The 18035-nt window shown below is 41.0% G+C and overlaps 1 protein-coding gene across 1 annotated transcript in view; it reads right to left on the bottom strand.

Annotated features, from left to right (window-relative positions):
• WDSUB1 (WD repeat, sterile alpha motif and U-box domain containing 1) overlaps positions 1 to 18035 on the bottom strand; it is a 35138-nt gene that overhangs the window by 3531 nt on the left and 13572 nt on the right. Inside the window, exons 5-10 of the mRNA XM_038751845.1 lie at positions 7242 to 7334; positions 6808 to 6901; positions 4691 to 4724; positions 2526 to 2566; positions 2330 to 2436; positions 1596 to 1775 (exon numbers count right to left, since the gene is read on the bottom strand). Coding sequence (XP_038607773.1) covers positions 1596 to 1775; positions 2330 to 2436; positions 2526 to 2566; positions 4691 to 4724; positions 6808 to 6901; positions 7242 to 7334 — 549 coding nt within the window. The remainder of the gene's footprint in view (positions 1 to 1595; positions 1776 to 2329; positions 2437 to 2525; positions 2567 to 4690; positions 4725 to 6807; positions 6902 to 7241; positions 7335 to 18035) is intronic.

Below are 18035 nucleotides of genomic sequence, written 5' to 3' on the forward strand. Positions count from 1 at the left end.
TTTAAATCAAAGCCGGATAAATAAAATGCTGAAAGTACAAGGAAAATGCAAACGATCTCCTTTGAATCACAGCCACAAGTCAAGAAATTACTCAGGTCAGAACCATTCATTCCCTTTTTCCTCTGAAGTTTATAAACACTAAATTATTAGATGAACTGATTGTGGATTTTTGGCACAATTTCAAAGTGCATCAGCATGGTAAATGATAACAGTAGAGTCTTATTTAAGGTAGCCCATTTATACTTTAGAGCCAAGAAGTAGGGGCTTTAAGTAGCTTTATTTGGTTCCAAGCCGCTCCCTGGATCTTAGCCGGTTAGTGACCCAATGAAGCACCCCACCATATTCAGGATTTCTCACCGATAGCAGTTTTCTTAGCACCAAACACTTGTGCCTATGGACAAATCAGTCCCCTCCCTCCCTTTTTTTGTCTCACTTCAAAGGCTGAAATAAAATGCTCATTTAAATTTGAATAAACTAATTGGGCTGGCACTGCTCTTTATAGAAAGGTTAATTCACTTCAAATATGCAGAATCAATTTTTTTTTTAAAAATCTGTATGTTCCTTACACTTGCCAAATTGGATTTTTTTCAGAGTTCTTGGTTGGCATTTGTAATTAGTTCTTGAGGTGTCATTACTAATCTTATTACTTAAGCAACAAGTGCTTATGTTTAATTTTCCACTGCACATAATAATACATGACACAATTCCCCTGGGGGCTTTTAAACTGTCATACAACCCATACCTAGCATTAACCCCATTTAAAGTCTTCCCCAGTATTGTAGAAAACATACATCTAAAATACATTTTAAAATCATTTTTATCATTTCTGAGGGACAAATGATTTTTTGCTCTTGTGGTTAATATCATTTCAAAAAAAAATACAAAAATTTGTAAACTTTTAAACCAGAATAAAGATTCACCTCCAGAGTTGTGTTAACCAGCAGAAATTAAACCCACTTCATCTATTCTCCAGGCAATTACTTTTTTCATTCTTTCACCAAATTTTGGTCAATAAGGGATGCAATTTTCATGAGAGTAAAGTGATCCTCGGGTTGCTGGAACCTTTGGTTTCAAATTAATGCATCACACCTTTTATCTCTAATTCTCCTGTTCAGTACTAAAAAATTGTCACTTTTTAATAAGTATCAAAGAGCCAAGATTTTACAGCACCAAACAGATGTGGTGAGGAAAAAAAGCATCAATTTAACTGATTTTTGACCAATGGTATTTGAGTGCTATGTCCAAAGCACTGTACTAAGCGCTAGGAAGAGTACAATATAATGAGTGGGTAGACAGGCTCCCAGCCCAAAATGAGCTAGAGGGAGAGACACACATTAATAGAAATTAAATATATGTAAATAAGTACTGTGAGGCTAACAGTGGGGATGACTATCAAGTGCTTAAAGGGTATAGATCCAAGTGCAATAGATTACCTATTCCCAGTGCTCTAGTTAACCAAAGAAAACATGTACACAGGGCATGACATCACTAAAATATCCTTATTTTGTGAGAGTAGTGTTAAATACTATGTTGACTTTTCTTTAGTGAAGACTGCCAAAGTTCAATCATTATTTATAACGTTCCGTAACGCTTACCAATTTTTAAATCATTTGTTAGACTTTCTTTTGTAAGACTCAACAATTCTTTCCCATCAATGTTGTTCATCTTGAAAACTCCAACAAGGTCTTTCAAGCCTTGCGCACAAAGCCACACTGAAACTTCTTCCTCTGACCAGTTTTCAATAAATTGCTTAGGTTCTTCTTGGGGTTTACATCCTTTGAAAACAAACAAACAAAAAGTTAGTGAAGTTAAGCTTTCAAACAATGCTCCTTAGGTAACTAGAACATTCAGAATCTGAAAATTAAATTTCTGTTCATTTTTCCCAGTTTCTTATTCGACAACTGCATTTCCCCTGTAATTTCACAGGACTTGATGTTAATACTCTGTTGCATTGTGCTCTGCCCACAGTAAGCACTTAATAAATACTCCTGATTTGATGATCAAATCAGTACTGGTCAAATCAGACTAGCTGACTGGAATAAAGTATATAAGCTGCCTAAAGTAGATTGTGTCTCAATCATTCAGTATAACTACATTCAGGCCAAATGGATTTTTTGTTTTTAAATTAGGAATTTCAAAGTTCTGCCTAAGAATATTAAACAGTTTTGAGGTGCGTGCTGTTAATCCTGGCCATTCAGAAGGTAGTCTTTTCATTACAACAACCTGAGGATAATGATATATTGGAAAAAGCAATTTTTTCAGCTTGCTAGAAGACTTTCTGTGTTTCTGGGCCTAACTACCGGAGGGACTAGATGATGTTCTTACTAACCTTGACAGTGCACTTTCTGCTCAAATTGCCAGATGTTCACTGTTTTGTCCATTGACCCAGTAGCAAGTAAAAGAATGTTGGGTGCAAATGCGCAAGTCGTAACATACCTAGGAAAGAAAAGCATCAGTAGAACTTCACATTATAAACAATATCCTGAAGTCATTTTTTGAATATTGAGTGCATATTAAGTTCACACCTGGTATGCTGTGTCAAAGTGTGAAGTATGCTCCCAGTGTTCTAAGAAAAAAAAAAGTGGAGAGGAGTTGTAAGTTTAGTTCAGTTAAACATTTTCCTACCTTCAAAATATGCATTTCAGACTACTGTATGGGTCTTTTGGTACAAATTTTCCGTACATTAAATAAAACACTTCTCCTTGAATGCATATATTTCAAGGACAAAGCTTCTTAAATTATCTACAAAATTGTCACATGTGCATTTTTTGGACCTGACCATTCAGATGATTTGTCATAAATTCTCTTGAAAGAATTGGATTTGACAGATCACCAAAATAAACTAAAATCAAATCAATTAAAAATGTAAACCTGTAAGAGATAATAGGAATAAAAATCAGTCCAGCTACGAGCCTGTTAGTGTTTAAAAAAAAATCCTACATTATGAGGCAGAAAGTCTTAGTCCACTTTTTTTCTCCCAGAAATCTTATTTGAGTTGCTTCATTTTTCATCATTTATAACCCAGTAATGCTTAGTTTAGGGACTACGAGCCCCACATTGGCTTTTTCAGCCACATACAGGGTCAGGTGAATTTCACTGTCGGTGGGTTTTTCTCAAACATGGAGACCTATATACATTTTATATATATATATATATATATATATATATATATATATATAAAATGCTTAATTAATAAAAGTGTTGACTTATTACTGCTACACTATTACATACAAATGTAATACCAGGAACATTTTTTTCCCAAGAGAACAGGATTAAAAATACTCCCATGTCCCTAATTAGAATCTGGGATGTATGGAGTCACTAGCAATTATTATTCAAAACACAAACAAACCCCAAAGCTTTCTTTCAGTTAATCTGTGGCATTTTTAATCTTTCTAATTACCTACTTATTTCCTAGGAACCCATTACCTTAACCTGGTTGCTTCTCAGGCTTTACTTGTAGACTTTCAAGTTTACTATATTTCCTATTTAAGTAAACTTTCTGGAATTTTAACAAATATAAACACATTCACTGCTTTGCTACTTAGTTCTGTAGTCACTTACCATCAAAACTGTCATTTAAATATGGGTCCTGAGTTAACATTTGAGTATTTAAGAATTTAAAAGTGATCAAAATGAAAAAAAAACCTGTTAGAATGATTAAAGAATAAAACTATTTAAAATAATAATTGTGGTATTTGTTAAGGGCTTACTATGTGCCAAGCCCTGGACTAAGTGCTAAGGAAAATACAGAATAATCACGTCAGGCACACTCCCGGTTCTCTACGGGACTCAGGGTCATACAAAGGCAAGTGGTAAATATAAGAGGGAGCACGGAAAAGCAAAGATGAAACAAACCAATTGATTTTCATAGTTTTTAGCACTTTTGGTAAATAGGTTTGATGGAGAAAGTTGAAAGTACTCTCTGAACCAAGCCCAAATTTCTCTGTGCCACTGATAACGTGGACCTGCACTGAAGAAAGGGAGCTTTATGGCTGGGGCCCCAGGGATATATCATACATGCCATAGCCCCAACCACACTACACATGTTGTTCCTTCCTAGTTCCAAAAATAATGGAGAGCCGCATGTAGGCACAAATGTTACTACTCTAATTATTAAAGGCTAATTTAGCTCTGTAAAATAAACAAGAAAACAAAGTCTGTACCATTAAAGATAACACACCTCCACGAGAAAACCAAACGCTTTGGACTGCAATGGCTTTTTTCTTCAAAATTCTTTTGATGCACATACTACATATTTTAACATTTGAATTAAGATGCCTTAATTATTTGCAGTGTACTGTAATCATTTCTCAATTGCATTTTCTCTAGACTGTAAGCTTGCTGTGGTCAGGGACCGGGTCTAACAACTCAAGTTGTACTCTCCTAATGCTTAGTACAGTGTGCTGCACACAATAAGCACTCAAATACTATTGACTGAATTTTCTCAAATCATATTTGGGAATTCTAATCACCTGTTGAACCTTTAACCGCATGAACAAATCTGTCTTTTGAAGGTACAGTTTGAGAAGCATACAAGCTTTTCCAGAGGAAAAAGAGGAAAATGACTCGAGATTCACTTTTCACACTCAAGCATTTCCCAGACTGTTTAGATTTCAAGGAAACTACTTTTAAAGTTCAGTGTTCATATTTTGTTTCTTTCAAAAAGTCACCCCCACCAAATACTTACAGCTTCATATACTATAACAGACTTGTCCACAGACCTATTAAAAAAGATAAATCACGTTTTTACCAATTGGGAAATACAGTTTAGGATTAATCTAAGTATTTAAAGTGTCATCATCTTAGTAAGAAAAGCAACATCAAGAACTCAGGCATTTATATTGTTTTCAACTGCAATGATTAAAAAAACACTAAACACATCAGTGTATATCAGAAATCATTTCCCTTTCTTGTCCAAATTGTTCATTCATAATCCACCCCCTTACATATAAAACTGAATACTGTAATTAGGTTTTCCATTTTATAGTGTATTAGGTAAACCAATCATAATTATTGAGCACCTACTGTGGGCAGACCACTGTATAACTGCTGGGAAAGTACAATATGACAGAGTTGGTAGACACATTTCCTGCCCAGAACTAACTCACAGTCTAGAGGGGAAGACCAACATTAATATGAATAATAAATTATGGATATGTACGTAAATGCTGTGGGACTGAGGAAGAGATGAATAAAGGGAGCAAATTAAAGAGACGCATAAGGGAGTGGGAAATGAGGGCTTAAGGAAGACCTCTGGGGAAGATGTGCCTTAAATAAGGCTTTGAAGGTGGGGAGAGTGTCAAAAATAGGGAATGTTTCACAAATCTGCGTGTCATTACTTGCTTATATCAGGCACCTGAAATCCAGAAATAAGATGTAAAGAAGCATAAACCACTATTATTATTTAAGCTCCTAAGAAACTCTGGTCCGAGAAGCAGGAGACTTGGGTTCTAGTCCTGGTTCTGCCTGCTGAGGCTATGCCGTCAGTAGTGAAGCAGCATGACAGTGGAAAAAAGATCACGGGTCTGGGAATCAGAGAACCTGGGTTCTAATCCCAGTGCTGCTGTGCCTCAGTTTCTCCATCCATAAAATGAGGAATAAATACCTGCTCTTCCTACTTAGACTTTGAGCCCCTTGTATCTACCCCAGCACTTGGTACAGAGAAAATGCTTAACAGATACCATTAGTAGTAGTGATGGTTTCTAACCTAAGAACCACTTAGGGTGTTCCACAAGGAGAGGCCCAGCTGAAAAACAGCTGACAAAAGTGAGCGCCCATGTCCACAACAGCTACCAAGGGATGGCCTGGTGGGTTATGGCACCATTCATTCATTCATTAATCATGTTTACTGAGCGCTTACTGTGTGCAGAGCGCTGTACTAAGCGCTTGGGAAGTACATGCTGGCACCAGCACTGTTGCCACAAATGGTTCCTTCATATAAGTACCTTTGCAAAGTGCTACATCCCTGATTAGCTGAGGACCCTTTGGAAAGCAAATAAGAGGAATTTCTTGGTGCTTAGAATGGTAAAACACTAGAAAACGGTAACCCTTTTCTAGCATTATAAGGTAGATGGTGAAATCTTCTTGCCTACATAATTTAGTAATTCTCCTGCCTGAACACAGAGGAGCTGGGCCAGAGGATCCTCATGATCCCTTTCAGTTCTGTGGTTCTGTCTCTCATTCTACACTTGCAGATGTTCCCTGAGGTTCAGGAAACCTGGTTTAAGAAACACTGCTTATACTATTTGTTTGCCTTGGAGTGGTATCTCAGAAAGCAACTGCCATTAATCAATCAATTGTATTTATTGAGCGCTTACTGTGTGCAGAGCACTGTACTAAGCGCTTGGGAAGTACAAGTTGGCAACATATAGAGACAGTCCCTACCCAACGTTCAAGAGGTATTGAACAAAATTCTCCTAGTGCCTACTTACTTTTTGAGAGGAAGTTAGGTACTTTTGGAGGAGCACTGCTATTTTCATTCTATTAAAGGACTACTTAGAGCCCTTGAGCATGTGCAGAAATATACCAAATACCAATACCCTGAAAGAGCTCATGTTCCTCTCTAACGTGCCTAACTGATCACCCCCTGGGAGTAAAATGTGAGCACTAGATAGGACCACTATTTGTTAGTAAGTTTCTTTTGTTTTGTTTTTAAGGTACATTTTCTTTCACAATCAATCTACAGTTTCGGCTTTAAAATTACTCTTAATGAGCCAAATCAGAATCCAAACTGCTTAATTAAATGGGCCTTACTCTCCCCAAGAAATACATAAACATTAAAAAAAAGCCAACAAAACAGCTTACCCAGAGACCAACATTCGTCCGTCATAAGAAAAAGCACAGGAGAGCACTGGAGCTGTGTGTCCACTCAGCGTGCATTTATATTTTAATTCAAAACCTAGAAGAAATCATGGTGATTAAAACTTTAAAATGCAATATATTCCTGCTAAAAATTTTAACATTGGGTGTTTTTCAATAAAGTTAAATAATCCTCCTCTTTGACTACCAAGAATAGCAATTTGCACAATCTAAACCAGAGGCTAGTACTTTCAATCTATCAAAAAATACCTGAAGAACTGAAAGCATACTGTAGGCACACATGGCTACCACAGCCTCCACCTCTCTCAAATAATAATTCCTGAAGCTTTTGAAAACTAATCATACATTAGGCAAAGACCAGTTGGACCCACTTCTCACGATCATAATATTATTTGTTAGAAAAGCATTTAGGTACGTACCTAAGAAATCGGTGAATGAAATAACCCAAAGCTTAATCTGGCAGTCCTGACCACATGATGCCATCCGGAAAAAGTTGGGGCCTTGATCTCCATCTGATAAAAATGTAGATTATTTTAAATTGATTGAAAAGAGACCTGATAATAAATCTACTCCCTACAGGTATTTTTTTGCCTCAACTGGAATAATTGACATAGCAGTCACCTTTGCAGTGGGGGTGAATCAGTTCCAAGAAACACAGCCCTACACATGCCCATGCATCTCAGGCCAGCTGAGGAAAAATCAAATGAGCTATGCCCTACTACCCTGGATAAGATACCTTCAGGTTGGGCAAGGGAAAGGCCCAGTTCCTCAACAAGCACAATGGCAGATGTCCCAGTAGCTCCCAAGGATAATCATGCACACGTGACACCTCACTCATGCACATAATTTTTTCTACTTAGTAAGGCAGGTCTGGTTCAGTTGGTATGATAATGATCATGGGATCTCCTATCAGGAAACCATGGGGACAAACCAAAAGAACCAGTGCTGGAAAATGTACAGGCCCTTTCTCCCTGACATGGCTTAGGAGGCTGGATGAGAATGGGAAGTCATATCAGGCCAATTTCACTTTGCATAAGCGCCCCCAGGCTCTACTCCTTTCCGAGCCTCCCCCGGGGATCTGGTTTAATAACAATAATGATAATAATGGCATTTATTAAGTGCTTACTATGTGCAACGCACTGTTCTAAGCGCTGGGGAGATAACAAGGTGATCAGGTTGTCCCACAGGGGGTCCACAGTCTTAATCCCCATTTTACAGATGAGGTAACAGGCACAGAGAAATTAAGCAACTTGCCCAAAGTCACGCAGCTGACAACTGGCGGAGCCAGGATTTGAACCCATTCATTCATTCAATTGTATTAATTGAGCGCTTACTGTGTGCAGAGCACTGTACTAAGTGCTTGGAAAGTACAATCTGCCAACAGATAGAGACAATCCCTCCCCACCATGACCTCTGACTCCAAAGCCCGTGCTCTTTCCACTGAGCCACACTGCTTCTCTGATTTGAGAGATTTGCCCAGTAAAATCCCACCTAAGACAGAGACTGTGTCCGACCTGATTATACTGTATATCTCCCAGTGCTTAGCCCATAGGAAATGCTTAATAAATACCACAATTAGTACAACCAGAGCTTAAAATGGAGCTAGCTCTCAGTCAAATTCCCCCTCCAAAGGAGAGGGAAGGGACAAAGGGTTGCCTGAACACATTAGCCCTTCCTCCCTGTGTCCACCGCCAACAAGCCCCAGGAGACCACGAGTGGCCCCCAAGTCCAGTGTGCGTGACTTACACTGTGTGAACTATCAGGGGCACCAACTACCCCTGCACATTGTGATGAAAGCACAGCTTGCCTCCAAGACATTTAATTGCTTTTCTCCAGGTCTGAGCAGGGGCTTGGCTGCCAGTGGATAGCCACTTTGTCATTCGTTCAGGACCCTCTGTGAACCGGACTCATGTTTGGGCTCTGTGGCAGAGTTAGGACGCCAAGCCCATTCGAGCGCTTAGTACAGTGCTCTGCACATAGTAAGCGCTCAATAAATATGATTGATGATGAGCTGGAGAAAGCACACTTCAGTCTCGTGCCCGTACATGCCAGCACATGGGAAGAGCCTGGCGGCATCAGGCTATATTATTCCCAGGTAGCAGCTGTTACCTGGCATGATGGAGCACGCCTGGAAGACGAACAGTCCCAGACCGGAGTGTGCGCTTTCCGGATCCCAGTCCCCCTTTGTCTGACAGCGAGCAGTAGAGGGGCGTCCCAAACGAGTGTTTCCGTGCATGCTTCAGACCCCCAGATCGAGCCACTTACACAAGCACCCTTCTTTGTTCCCAAAGGATTCAGGTGAGCTCGGACAAACGTGACGCTGAGCATCTTTTCAGCTCACCCTCAGCCAGGTGACTAAGGTGTATTTCGGGCAAAAGAGTAACCAACACTTCAAGCCCAATTCCTAAAACTAGGAAACTAACACTTCATGTTACCAGATGGAACTTGTGTCATAAAAATAAGCAGGCTTATTTTAGAATCATATTTTGGCAAATCTGTTGGAATAATTGTTTGGCTATAAATTGTATATTTTCCTGAGAAAAGCCAAGCTGAGCAGATCTACAGAAAACATGATCTTGTTCCTGAAACGGGGCCTCAGAATGGATATGGATTCTGCCAAACACCGATTTATGTGGAGGCTGCCTTAATGCCCACAAAGCCAGTATTAATGTGTGCTCATATAGTACCTAGTTTTTGTTTTTAGAATAATAAGAGAAGCAGCGTGGCTCAGTGGAAAAGAGCACGGGCTTTGGAGTCAGAGGTCATGGGTTCAAACCCCGGCTCCGCCAATTGTCAGCTGTGTGACTTTGGGCAAGTCACTTAACTTTTCTGTTGCCTCAGTTATCTCATCTGTAAAATGGGAGTAAGACTGTGAGCCCCACGTGGGACAACCTGATCACCTTGTAACCTCCCCAGTGCTTAGAACAGTGCTTTGCACATAGTAAGCACTTAATAAATGCCATCATTATTATTTATTTATTTATAAGGGATTATTGTATACAGAAGCAAAAAAATTATGGTGAGCTAAAATATATACTAGTTTTTACATTTTTCACTGACTTTTCCTGCACTATTTAGAACGTTATATAGGAAGGACCTTACAGTAGTGAATATCAGTAATTAGTCCCCCACATATTAAACCCTTGCCCGTGGATGATGATGGCATTTGTTAAGCACTTACTATGTGCAAAGCACTGTTCTAAGCGCTGGGGGGGATACAAGGTGATCAAGTTGTCCCACGTGGGGCTCACAGTCTTCATCCCCATTTTACAGATGAGGTAACTGAGGCTCAGAGAAGTTAAGTGACTTGCCCAAGGTCACACAGCAGACGTGGCGGAGCCTGGATTCGAACCCATGACCTCTGACTCCAAAGCCCGTGCTCTTTCCACTGAGCCACGCTGCTTCTCTGAAGATGTACTGTACTATGCTTTTGGAAGAACACAAGGAGACTAATCTAGATATGTTCCAGGCCCACATAGGATACAAACTAAAAGGGATTACTAAAAGGGATAGACAAGGGATTAAGAGGAAAATTTTAGCCCCCCAAAAGAAACAACAGCCCCGGCCTTCCTGGCCCAAATGATCACAATCTTCCTAACATTTAAAGTGCCGTGCGAATAGAAATGGCTTCCATGATGTTGGGGAACTGGTCCCCTTGGATACCCCCTGCAGAATTGGCTCGATGTGGAAAGGCCATCAACTTTTCCCCCACAGCTTTCTGGACAAGATGGACAGCACAGTTAGCCCAACCTGATGTGGGTTCCAATCCCGGTTCCACTGCTTGTTCGCTGTGTGACCTTGGTCAAGCCACTTAACCTCTCTGTGCCTCAGTTTCCTCATCTGTAAAATGCGGATTAAGACTTTGAGCCCCACGTGGGACAACCTGATTACCCTGTATTTACTCCAGCGCTCAGTACAGTGCCTGGCACACAGTGAGTGCTTAACAAATACCATTATTATTATAGATCTGCTGGAAGTGGGACTGCCAAGATGATGGCCTTATTTCATCAGCTGCCTGACTCCTCAGTGGGGATACGAGAGGAAAGCAGGGTGTTCCTTCCTCCTTTTGGGTTTGGGACTGAAAGTTTCTCTCATTCCCATCCAGCCAGGGGATCCAGTGAGGTCTTCTCTCATCCCTGCTGCACTCCAGTACTAGGGAAGAGATTTTACTCCTCCAAGCCCACAGAGACTTCTCATCAGGCCCTGAGGAGGAACTGGAAGCTTTGCAAACTCCATAGGGATCCTGGGCTCTGATTCCTCTGACTCTGAAAGCCTCAGCAACTCTATCGTGTGGTACTCTTCCCAAGTGCTTAGTACAGTGCTCTGCACACAGTAAGCACTCAATAAATACCACTGATTGGCAAGAAAACCCGCTCTCAAGGCCATTATTAGATTGTCCGACTCCAAGCTCCAGGATAACTTCACCCCAACCTCGAAATGAAACAGCGTGGCTCACTGGAAAGAGCAGAGGCTTTGGAGTCAGAGATCATGAGTTCAAATCCCAGCTCCGCCACTTGTCAGCTGTGAGACTCTGGGCAGGTCACTTAAGTTCTCTGTGCCTCGGTTACCTCATCTGCAAAATGGGGATTAACACTGTGAGCCCCACGTGGGACAACCTGATCACCTTGTAACCTCCCCAGTGCTTAGAACAGTGCTTTGCACATAGTAAGCGCTTAATAAATGCCATTATTATTATTATATGTAGGTATCTGTGGCTAGCTCCCCAGGTCTAGGCTCACCACAATCCAATCCAGTGTATTTAACTCCAGGGACTGGAGTTAATACAGGGTCACTGCCGTGCTTCAGTTCTTGATTATCAACGTTTCTACCTATTGGTACTCTAAACCTCTTACAGTTCACTCTATTAAGCCTTCAACATTATATGCAATAGGGATTGCCATTTTTCCAACCATATCACTCATATATAGCTTTAAAAAATGACATGTCTCGAATCTTTGTGTTTAAAATAATTGTAAAATAGCAAAGATTTCATGAATAAGCGATAATTGGTGGAAATTAACATACAAAGCAAATGAAATGCTTAACTTATGTTTACAATTTCTAAATTATACAGAGCCTAAGGGTATTCTACAACTCCAAATCTTGTTCATTTTTTGTATGATTTTGAATAAAACAGCAACAAAACCGAATTCAATTCTTCAAGAGTGAGGTCATGTGTTTTGAATAACCTGACTGAGAAAAACTTCTCATCTACAAAGCTGAACAGAGTGGTTCACTTATTTAGATGGAAAATGGAAAGTTTCTCTTTGCATTATTGAGGAAACATATCCTCCCTCTTGTCCTCCCCACCCTTGCTTGAAGTACTAGCTGATCCCAAATTTTAAATTCTCCTAATTTGCTAGGAGGGATAGAGCTCAAAAGGGATGAAGCTTGAGGTGTTTTTTTAAAGACCTTTATTAGATTGTGAACCCACCCAAGGACCGTGACTAATGCCTACCTGTATGTTCTCTCCTAGTGCTTAAGTGCATTGCTCTGCACACAGAGAGTGCTAAATAAATCCTATTACTACTACGACTACCAGCTGCTGCAGCAGGAGAAGCAATATTAATTGAGTGCTTACTGTACGCAGAGCGCTGTACTAAGCACTTGGGAGAGTACATCACAACAGAGTTTGTAGGTGCGTTCCCTGCCCACGAGGAGGTTACAATCTGGAGGGGGAGACAGACAATAAAATACATTATGGATATATACATAAGTGCTTATGTGACCAATCAATATATATTTAAATTCCATGAAGTTTCTTTATACAAGCATTAAACCGCCAAGGTTTCTCAAACTTGAACCCTAATGAAGAATCCAGTCATATCATTTTTCTGGAAAGGCTCCAGGAACCCTTGCTTACGCTACTTCAATGGACGGGATAGAGCCAGCTTGTTTTATTAACAGAGAGAGAAAAGAATCCTTGGAATCCTTAATAACTGTGACCGTGCAGTGTGTGAATGGGACGGGGACATTCCATAAATTTTTACTAATAAACTGGTTTCATAACCGTGTTTAGTTGGGATCTATTTTCAGATAATTGAGATTCAGAAAACTACCCTCCCTTGGCCCCAAGGCTCCCTCCACCCCAAGCCTCCCATCAGTTATCGCCCCATCTCCCCCCGACGATTCCTCTCCAAACTTCTTGAGAGAGTGGTCTGTCCCCATTTTCTCTTCTCCAATTTTCTCCGTGATCTCATCTGACTTCCGCCGCCTTCACTCCATCCTCTCAGACCTCTCAGCTGCTTTCAACACTGTAGCCCGCACCCTTCTGCACTGACACATCCTCTTTTGGGCCTCTCTAACCCTCTTAGTTTCTTTTGCTGGCTCCTTTGCCTCCCACCCTATGACAGTATGAAGGCTCAGTTCTAGGTCCCCTTCTATTCTCCAACTAAACCTATTCCCTTGGAGAACTCATTCACTCCCATGGCTTCAACTACCATCTCTAGGCAGTTGATTCCCAAATCTACATCTTCAGCCTTGGCCTCTCTCCTTCCCTGCCACTTCCCATTCCCCCCTGCCTTCAAGACATCTCTACCTGGATGTCTACCTGGACGTTCTGCCAACACCTCAAACTATGTCCAAAACTGAATTCCTTATCTTCCCACCCAGACCCTCTCCTCCCTTGTGCGGTCCTCCCATTACTGTAGACAATAGCACTGACCTCCCTATCTCACAAGCCCATAACCTTGGTGTTGTCCTCAACTCATCTCTCTTGTTCTACCCATATACTCAGTGTCACCAAATCCTGTCGGTTCTACTTTCATGTTGCCAATATCCACCCTTTCCTCTCCATCCATTCTCCCTTCAAGGCCCTACTGAGAGCTCACCTCCTCCAGGAGGCCTTCCCAGGCTGAGCCCCTTCCTTCCTCTCCCCCTCGTCCCCCTCTCCATCCCCCGAATCTTACCTCCTTCCCTTCCCCACAGCACCTGCACATATGTATATGTTTGTACATATTTATTACTCTATTTATTTATTTATTTATTTTACTTGTACATACCTATTCTATTTATTTTTTGTTAGTATGTTTGGTTTTGTTCTGTCTCCCCCTTTTAGACTGTGAGCCCACTGTTGGGTAGGGACTGTATATGTTGCCAACTTGTACTTCCCAAGCACTTAGTACAGTGCTCTGCACACAGTAAGCGCTCAATAAATACAATTGATTGATTGATTGATCCAAACTGCTAGCACTCTGATCCATGTGCTTATCTTATCCCGCTTGACTACTGCATCTGCCTCCTTGCTGACCACCCTGCCAGCCTCTCCCCACTCCAGACCACACGGACCATTTTCTAAAAAAAGTTCAGTCCCTGTCTCCCCACTCCTCAAAAACCTCCAATGGCTTCCCATCCACCTCCACAACCAGAGAAACTTCTTACCACCGGTTTTAAAACAGTCAGCTCGCCCCATCCTCTCTCAGTTCAGTAATTTCCTACTAAAGCCCAGCCCACACACTTGGCTCCTTTATCACCTGCTTGTTCACTGGGCCCCAGTCTCTACTATCTCACTGCCAATCCCTTTCCCACATCCTCCCCATAGCCTGGAACTCTCTCCCCTTCCATATAAGCCAGACAACCACTCTCCCCACCTTCAAAGCATTATTACGGTCATATCTCCAAGATCCCTCTATTCCTCAGCTACCTCTCCCTACTATATCATCTATTCACTTGAATCTGGGACCGCTGGGCTTTTGATACTTGCTCCACTCTCAACCCCACAGCAGATAGGTACATATCTTTAAATTATATGTTATTTATAGTAATGTCTGTCCCCCCATCTTAGACTGTAAGTTCATTGTGAGCAAGGAACGTGTCTGCTAACTTTGTTGTACTCTCACAAGTGCTTAGTATACTCCTCTGCACATAGTAAGTGCTCAGATACCACTGATTGATTACCCAAGTGCTTAAGATCCTGTGCTAGGGATGACTATCCCTGTCTTCAGTGAAATTGCAATCTAATGGAGAACCACAACTCTGTTATACTCTCCCAAGTGCTTAGTACAGTGCTCTGCACACAGCAGGCACTCAAAATATATGATTAATCGATTGACTGACCCTAGACCTGAACAAAGTAGGATGGTTTAATAAACACACACCTGCGTCAGAAATTATGCACAAAGGATAATTAAAGGTGTGCGAAAACTCCTCTGTTTGGCACAGTCAACTGAATTCAGATTGTAAGCTCCTTGAAGGCGGGGGACCTTGTCTTTTGTTTCCATTGTATTCTCCCAAGCTCTCAGTACATTGCTCTGCTCATAGTAGGCAGTCAATAAATATTGTTAACTGAATGTAGCCTATCTACAAGGCTTAGTACAGTGCTCTGCGCACAGTAAGCGCTCAATAAATACGATCGAATATAAGGATTACACACCAATTCATTCATTCATTCATTCAACCTTAGGCTGTGTTTTGTGACAATTCTGTCCCCACTTCTCTTTCCTTGTGATAAATGATAACTCACTTTGAGCCACCGCAGTTTAAAAGTAAGCTTATTTGTACTTCCCGACCTGCCGTGCATCACCCTATGCGGGGGCAGAAAAGCAGTCCCAGCATGGGGCTGCCTCCACAAAACCTTAGGAAGACTGTGGCAGCTGCCGCTGTAACAGACACTGTGGCTGCGATTGTGACTGTGGAATCTGATCCACGAGGAGCCTCAAATTCTTCACCTCTAGGGAACCCTACTGAATTGTGTTTTTATTTTGTTCAGTGTCTTGTTTTTTGTTTCATCTCTCCTTACTTGTCTGTTGCCAGTCCCCTCCTCCCTCCTTTTCTATTTTTCAGATTTGATCTCCTCGAGGGCCAGGGACCGTGTCTAATCGCCATCTGTGGTATTTCTTTCCCAGTGCTTAATACAGTGCTTTGCACGCAGTGTTCACTTAAAAACACTACCACTTCTAAAAATGTTGGCAATAAATGGATATATGCCTAAATATTAAGAGGATAAGATGGACACATGAGCAATACCCTCATAAATGGAACTGGTAAATTTAAAACTATTGAGGAAGTTTGCAAAGAAATAACTAATGAAAACAGATAATCTGGGCCTACTAAAATGCTCTTCTTGCAAAAAATTGATTAAGTAGCCCTAGTACTCCACTAATAAGGGACTATTCATCCACAGTTTTGCCTTTATTGTATCAGAGGTATGTGAATTTTCATGATGTCAGTTTCTTTTCCCTGATTAATTTCCTAGCATCCCAAGCCATATCATCCCTCTAGCTAACTCTAGCACTTATGAATGTACACTCTTGACACTTATGTAGATTCCAGTTCAGTTTATGTATTTGAACCATTCTACTTGTAAATACTTTTATGGTTGACCACCCCCCCCACACACACACCCTTTCAGAGTATAAATTCTTGGTGTGCAGCGAATGTGCCTCTTGGTTAATCTATGCTTTGTAAGTGCCTATTTCAGTGCACCACATTAAATGGACACTCAAATGCCATTACTCTCTCTATTACATAATATTTTCATTAATTTCCACCAAATCCAATAGTGTTCTGCTTTAAAATATTTTCTAACTTTTCCCAAATAATATTTTACCCCCTCTCCTACAGAATTTTCATTACTGAAAAAAATTCAAAGATTTCATGCTTTCAGAACATTTAGGATGTATAAAGGATCGCTTTCCTAGAGGAGCTAAAACAACAAAAGATGTAGGATTCCTGCATACTGCTATTTTTAATTAAACACTGGTAAGCACTGGTAACAAATGAAAGCATTACCCTGCAGCTGTCAGGATGGATAATTCATTTTTCAAGCCTTTCTTCTGCCATGTTTTGAAAGCAAACACCTAGCATAGTACACGAAATACATCCAGAACGAATTACTGTGTAATACCTGTCACTATGGAAACTGGGCACAAGGCCAGGAAAATTAAACCTAAATTGATTCACCTATTTCAAAGGAAAAACTCATATTTCCCCTAATATCTTTCACCTGAAGTCTTGATTCTCTACCGGTGAAGAGATAGTAAGTTTCTCCTTTGTGCCAATTTATTAGAAATGTTGGGGGAAAAAAAAGCCATTTTTAGCATCTTCCGCTGAAGAGGAAATATCAGAGGCAGTAAGTTCCACTGTTTACAGACCTCAACAAAGATGAACACTCCTTTTTGCTGGGTGACAACTGGAGGATGGAAAGTGAAACATATCTGCTAAGCAGAGTTCACAAGGCAGCTATATGGAACAGTTTTGAGAAAGGAACTGATATTCAGGAAATTACTTACAGGCAAGATTCACTGGTGAAGTTAAGATAAAGTCTGGCTGAACTGAAAAACTACGTGAACATTATGACTCAGAAAAATCAAATCACGTTGCATAAATTACAGTGGTATATTTATGCTCCCTCCACAGGAAACCTTTTTAGCCAAATGGAAGTAATGCAAATCACATCTCACAAGGGAGTCAAGTGTAACTATTATGTAATCAGGAGCACCCCAAAGCCATAATGCAACTATGTTTCACAGAGCTACTCCAGGTACTTAAGGAAAGCAAACTGAGAAGCAGTGTAGCCCGGTGGAAGTCGGAGGACCTGGGTTCTAATCTCAGCTCCACTACTTGCCTGCTGTGCAACCTTTGACAAGCCACTTAATTTCTCTGTGCCTCAGTTTTCTCATCTGCAAAGCAGGGATGAGATACCACCCTCTCAGACAGTGAACCCATGTGCTGGCATTTATTAATAATAATAGTAATAATAATCATCGTGGTATTCGTTAAGTGCTTACTGTGTGCCAGGCACTGTTCTAAACCCTGGGATAGATAGCAGCAAATCGGGTTGGACACAGTCCCTGATCCACATGGGGCCCACAGTCGTAACCCCCATTTTACAGCTGAGGAAACTGAGGCACAGAGAAGAGAAATGACTCACCCAAGGTCACACAGCAGATAAGTGGCAGAGCCAGAATTAGAACTCGGGTCCTTCCAGGCTCATGCTCTATCCACTAGAGCACCTGGCACCTGCTCCAAGGACTGTGCCCAACCTGATGATCCTGTTTTACCCCAGTGCCTGGTCTAGTGCTGAGCCCATAACAAAGTGCCGAACAAATACCATAATTATTATTATGGATGGCCTAGCCCCAGTTGTCACTCCCTAAGATGATCGTTGTGTCATTTACAATGACAGAAACTACATCTATTACTCTCCCAAGCATTTCACATAGTGCTTAGGCTCAATACACACAAAGGGCATGAAGATAAAATCAAAACTAAAC

Source organism: Tachyglossus aculeatus, chromosome 9 (assembly GCF_015852505.1).
Source record: "Tachyglossus aculeatus isolate mTacAcu1 chromosome 9, mTacAcu1.pri, whole genome shotgun sequence".
Classification (NCBI taxonomy): Eukaryota; Metazoa; Chordata; class Mammalia; order Monotremata; family Tachyglossidae; genus Tachyglossus; species Tachyglossus aculeatus.